This window comes from Chamaea fasciata, unplaced genomic scaffold (assembly GCF_029207755.1).
Source record: "Chamaea fasciata isolate MVZ Bird 193981 ecotype frontalis unplaced genomic scaffold, bChaFas1.0.hap1 SCAF_4, whole genome shotgun sequence".
Classification (NCBI taxonomy): domain Eukaryota; kingdom Metazoa; phylum Chordata; class Aves; order Passeriformes; family Sylviidae; genus Chamaea; species Chamaea fasciata.
Window position 1 is genome coordinate 73,059,089 of NW_027094089.1, and position 4,246 is coordinate 73,063,334.

The following is a 4,246-nucleotide window of genomic DNA, read 5'->3' on the forward strand; positions in this document are numbered from 1 at the left end:
TAAAAGCAAGTCTTTTCAGCGGTGGAATTAAATTAATATTTTTTCAATAGGACAAAAGCTGATTTTCTTTTCAGTATCACCAGGAATTTTTCAGTCAAGCAATAAATGAAGTTAAGCAAAACTTAACTTTTGTTGCCAAGGTCATGCTGAAGCAAAGCTAGACATTAGGTTTGCAAATACTATGCAGGTGTATCTGTATCACAGATACCTCTGAAACAGGATGACAGGGTCACCAGAACACCTGTCTTCTCACTGTTGATTTTGCTAAACAAAAACCTGATGAATTTAGGGAGTAGTGGCATGGGATAGCACTGGCATAATGAGAATCCTCAATGTTTTCTTGGGTGCCCATATGCCTTTCCAGATACCCTTGCAGGGTACAAATAGTCTCTAATTTTAACACAGGACTACTGCACGAGGAGAGGAGTTGCACCTCAGTGACACTGTGCTGTTACCATCAGCTGGTCACTAAGGAATGGTACAGCAGAGAGCACGTCTCAGAGCACTAGGGTATGGATAATTTCCTTTTCACAACAGTAGAGTATAAATGCATTACTTCTTTTTCCTTTGCTCTTGCCAGTGGTGATGTAGTTTCAGCTCAGGAAATAGAACATGATGCTGTTTTCAATTCTGTTTGGAATGCAAGGAAATGAGGAACAAACTCGTTTTTTTCATATTTCTCATGTAAAGTTTTATTTGTGTTAGTCCTTTGATAAAGCATTTTATTCTTACAAACCTTAAAACAACATGCTGAATTCCAGTGTACAAAAATAACTGTCTTTAAAAAAAATTAAATTTTAGCACAGTGTGACTGGAACCAAGTATGTTCTTCATACTCCACTTTTTTTTTTTTTTTTTTTTTCCTCCAGAAATAGCCTCCACATCAAAAGGAACAAGAACAGGTTTAGTGTGAGATGTAAACTCTGTTCCAGGCCCACCTGCTGGCTCATTCCTAGCCTGCTGACCAGCTGGTAAGGACAAGGATGGAGCCCTAAAAGCTGAGCCCTGAGGTCAGTGAATTAATTCACCGCTCTGGAGAGTGAGGTGGGTGACTGCTGTATCCCAGAGCATAAAGCAGAGACTTGGCTGCCCCTTCTAGAGGGAGGGAAGTGCCCTCCTGCACTCCGGAGAGGACCAGCAGCTCTTGAGGGGATGTGCTTTATACCTGCATTCCTGCTTTCCACCCCGACCCCCCCGACCCAAGTCTCCCTGGCACTGGCCCCAAAGGTGCTGTGCCCCAACAGCACAGCCACATCTCACTGGTGAAGAAACAAACCCTGCCAAACCCAGTGTGCCCCCACACCCCCCAGCAAAGAAAATAAACATACAGCATATTCCCAGACCACCCCTGGCAGGAGCACTGGGTCCTGCTTGCCACGGGGAAAGCTCACAGAGATGGAGTGGTGCCCTCTGGCTGTGGAGATGGCCAGGGTGGGTGATGGTGCCCAGCATGCTGGGTCAGGGATGGACTCAAATTCATGTGCTAAGAGAGGGACAGGAATAAAGAGAAGGCAGAGCCAGAGCCTGGGAATGCCAGTGCTACCTGCCATCACCAGGATTTCTGTTTGGACTTCTTCTTCCTCTGTTTTATAAGGAATAAATTGTCCCTGCTGTCAGGACTAGCATTTTTCTGCTTTTTCAATTTCTTCTTCTTTTTGGCACCTTCTAGAGGCTGCTGCACACGCATGGCCTTGCTGCCTGAGAATGCCTGGAAAAGGGACCTGTGGCGGACCCTGCTGCCCTTGCACCCCTGCTGCTTGTACCCCCGAGGGAAGTCCTCTGGTTCGCAGTGGATTTCAACACCCTTCCTGTGCTTCCCCTCCTGGGGTTTCTTTGCCCGGGGCACCTTCATCTTCTTTTTCTGCTCACTGTTCCTGCTTTGATTCCTCTGCTCCTTCCAAAGTTTGCTCTTTTTCTTGTGGATGGGCTGTTCTTCCTCAGTGGTGTTCTGTGGCTGGGCTGTTCTTCCTCTGTTCACCTCAAGCTGTTCTTCCTGCAATGGTGTTTCAGACTGTTCCGGCAAAAGGCCAGCTTCCTGCAGGTCTGGAAAGCAGAGAGGATTATTTCAATACCTAAAAAACCTAAAACCTGGCACCTGAGCCATCACAGCTCTCCTTAGACAAAAATTTATCTCCGGCAGATTTTTTCACTGTGGGTTTTTCCTGTCGTCAGGCTAGAATCTTAGCAAATTGTGATTTAATCCCCTTCCTGCTATTTCATGGCATTTTTAATGTCAGCAGATTTTTCAGAATTAAAACATCTGACAATGCTCACTGAGTGACTTTGACACAGTCAATTTCCATGATAGACATGGATGAGTAAAATCACAAATCTTTTACTACCACCAGGCTACCTGTTTAAATCCATGCAGCTTTTCCCAACACATGAAAATAATCCCACAATGTTTCTAAAAAGCACAAACACAGAACTGAAAGGTGGGAGGGATCTCCCAAAACACACTGTACCTGCCACCTTTCTTTTCAACCTGTTGGCTCTCCTCTTGATATCACATTCGTCATCATAGTAGTAGACGAAAGGAGAAGTGGGGAACATGTTTCCATGCATCCGCTTTTCTGAGCACTCCTGCAAAACACATTTCAGGTCACTAGAGGTGGCTGAGTGGTGGTTTCCTGGAAGTGAAAATGGGCCAGGTCCTCCAGGTCCTGGTCTGTACTTGTGGGGGATGGGGTCAGCACTGACATTTTCATGACCAGCTTGTAATCCCTCCTGCACACACTGAAACATTGGTGCTGTTTGAGCACACAGAAGGAATCCCCTGTCTTCCTGCAGGTACCACACATCTGTAACACCCACAGAACAGATGATGAAGACCAGGTGAAGACAGGTAAACACCAGGCAAGCTGCTCACAGAGCTGTTGGACGTAGGGACAGGCCTGTCCTGCTGCCAGGCAGGACCCCAACATCTGCTCTGCACACGCTTGGCCCCTCAGAGACAAACAGTGCCATGGCAGGGCAGTCCTGGCACCTGGGCAGTTTTGGGGGAGGCTCCCTGCAGAGGTGTGGCAGGCCAAAGGGGTGAGTGGCCTAGGGAAAGAGGGGAGCAGCCATGGGGAGCCAGAGCCTGCCAACAGCCAGGGTGGGTGGTCTCACCAAGTGCCATTCCCTCACAGAGACAAACCATAGGCAAATCCTGCAGCAGGCTGCTGTGTGCACACGTCAGAGTGCAGGGAACAGAAAGAGGAAAAGAGGAGGAGAGTCCTGAACAGACAGCTGAGATGAGGAAGGGGCTGACAGGCATCATGTGCATGCCAGCCTATTTTCCAAACACTTGGAACAGGAATATAAGTTTTTTCACTGCTGTACACACAGTTTTATTCATGTCTTGAGAGCTAGGCTAACAGGAACACTTCCTATGATCGTGCCTTTTTTCTGGGTACCATGTGATATTGACAGGTGTTTTATTCTCCTTTATCCTCCTTGCAAATTGCTTGTTACCTGGTGTGCTTTGCTGCATCATTCTTTCTCTTCTTAGATACTGCTGAGATCACAGAAACAGAGTACCACAATGGTTTGGCATGGTAGGGACCGTAAAGATCATCCTATCCCACCCCTGCCATGAGACACCTTCCACTGTCCCAGGTTGCTCCAAGCCCTGTCCAACCTGGCCTTGGACACTTCCAGAGATGGGGCAGCCACAGCTAACCTATGCCTGGGCCTGACCACCCTTACAGAGAAGAATTTCTTCCTGACAGCTAACCTAACTCTACTCTCCATCACTTTGAAGCCATTCTAGTGACATCTGGGCCTCACTAATCTCCAGGAGCTGTCAGGAGCTTTCACTCACCTGACATCTGCACCTGGGGAGCAGCAGCTTTCCTTCATGTGCTACTGCTACCACTCAGTGCCACCCAGGCAACCCCTGTCCCTGCCTGCTTCTCTTCCCCTTCCAGAGGCACAGCAGATCAGAGACATATTTTTGATGTATTTTGCATTTCTCAGCTTCTCTTTGGCATTTGTTTGGCTAAAATTTAGTGAAGAATCAGTTTTCCTGCAAGTGTTTTGGCTGTTTTTTGGGAATGGTGTGCACATGGGAAGATCTGTTATCTCTGTCCTCTTGTGCTGCTATTGGCTTATCCCCTTCCATTCAGTCATTGCTCAGGCTGTTTCTGCTCCTTGTACACTACTACAAACACTTTCTTATCTGCCTTAACTTTGAGAGATAAAATGTCCACGAGTTGCTTTCCTCCCTTTCTGATTTTGTACAGTTTCTGCTATTTTCCATCTA

At 47.1% G+C, this 4,246-nt stretch overlaps 1 protein-coding gene across 3 annotated transcripts in view; it reads right to left on the minus strand.

Annotated features, from left to right (window-relative positions):
• Positions 1 to 665: 665 nt before the first annotated feature.
• ZCCHC7 (zinc finger CCHC-type containing 7) overlaps positions 666 to 4,246 on the minus strand; it is an 86,489-nt gene continuing 82,908 nt past the window's right edge. For all 3 annotated transcript variants that reach the window (XM_066181989.1, XM_066181990.1, XM_066181991.1), the window contains 2 exons: positions 2,466 to 2,583; positions 666 to 2,043 (listed from right to left, as the gene is read on the minus strand). In XM_066181989.1, the coding sequence (XP_066038086.1) occupies positions 1,550 to 2,043; positions 2,466 to 2,583 (612 nt within the window). In that variant the 3' untranslated portion in view covers positions 666 to 1,549. The remainder of the gene's footprint in view (positions 2,044 to 2,465; positions 2,584 to 4,246) is intronic.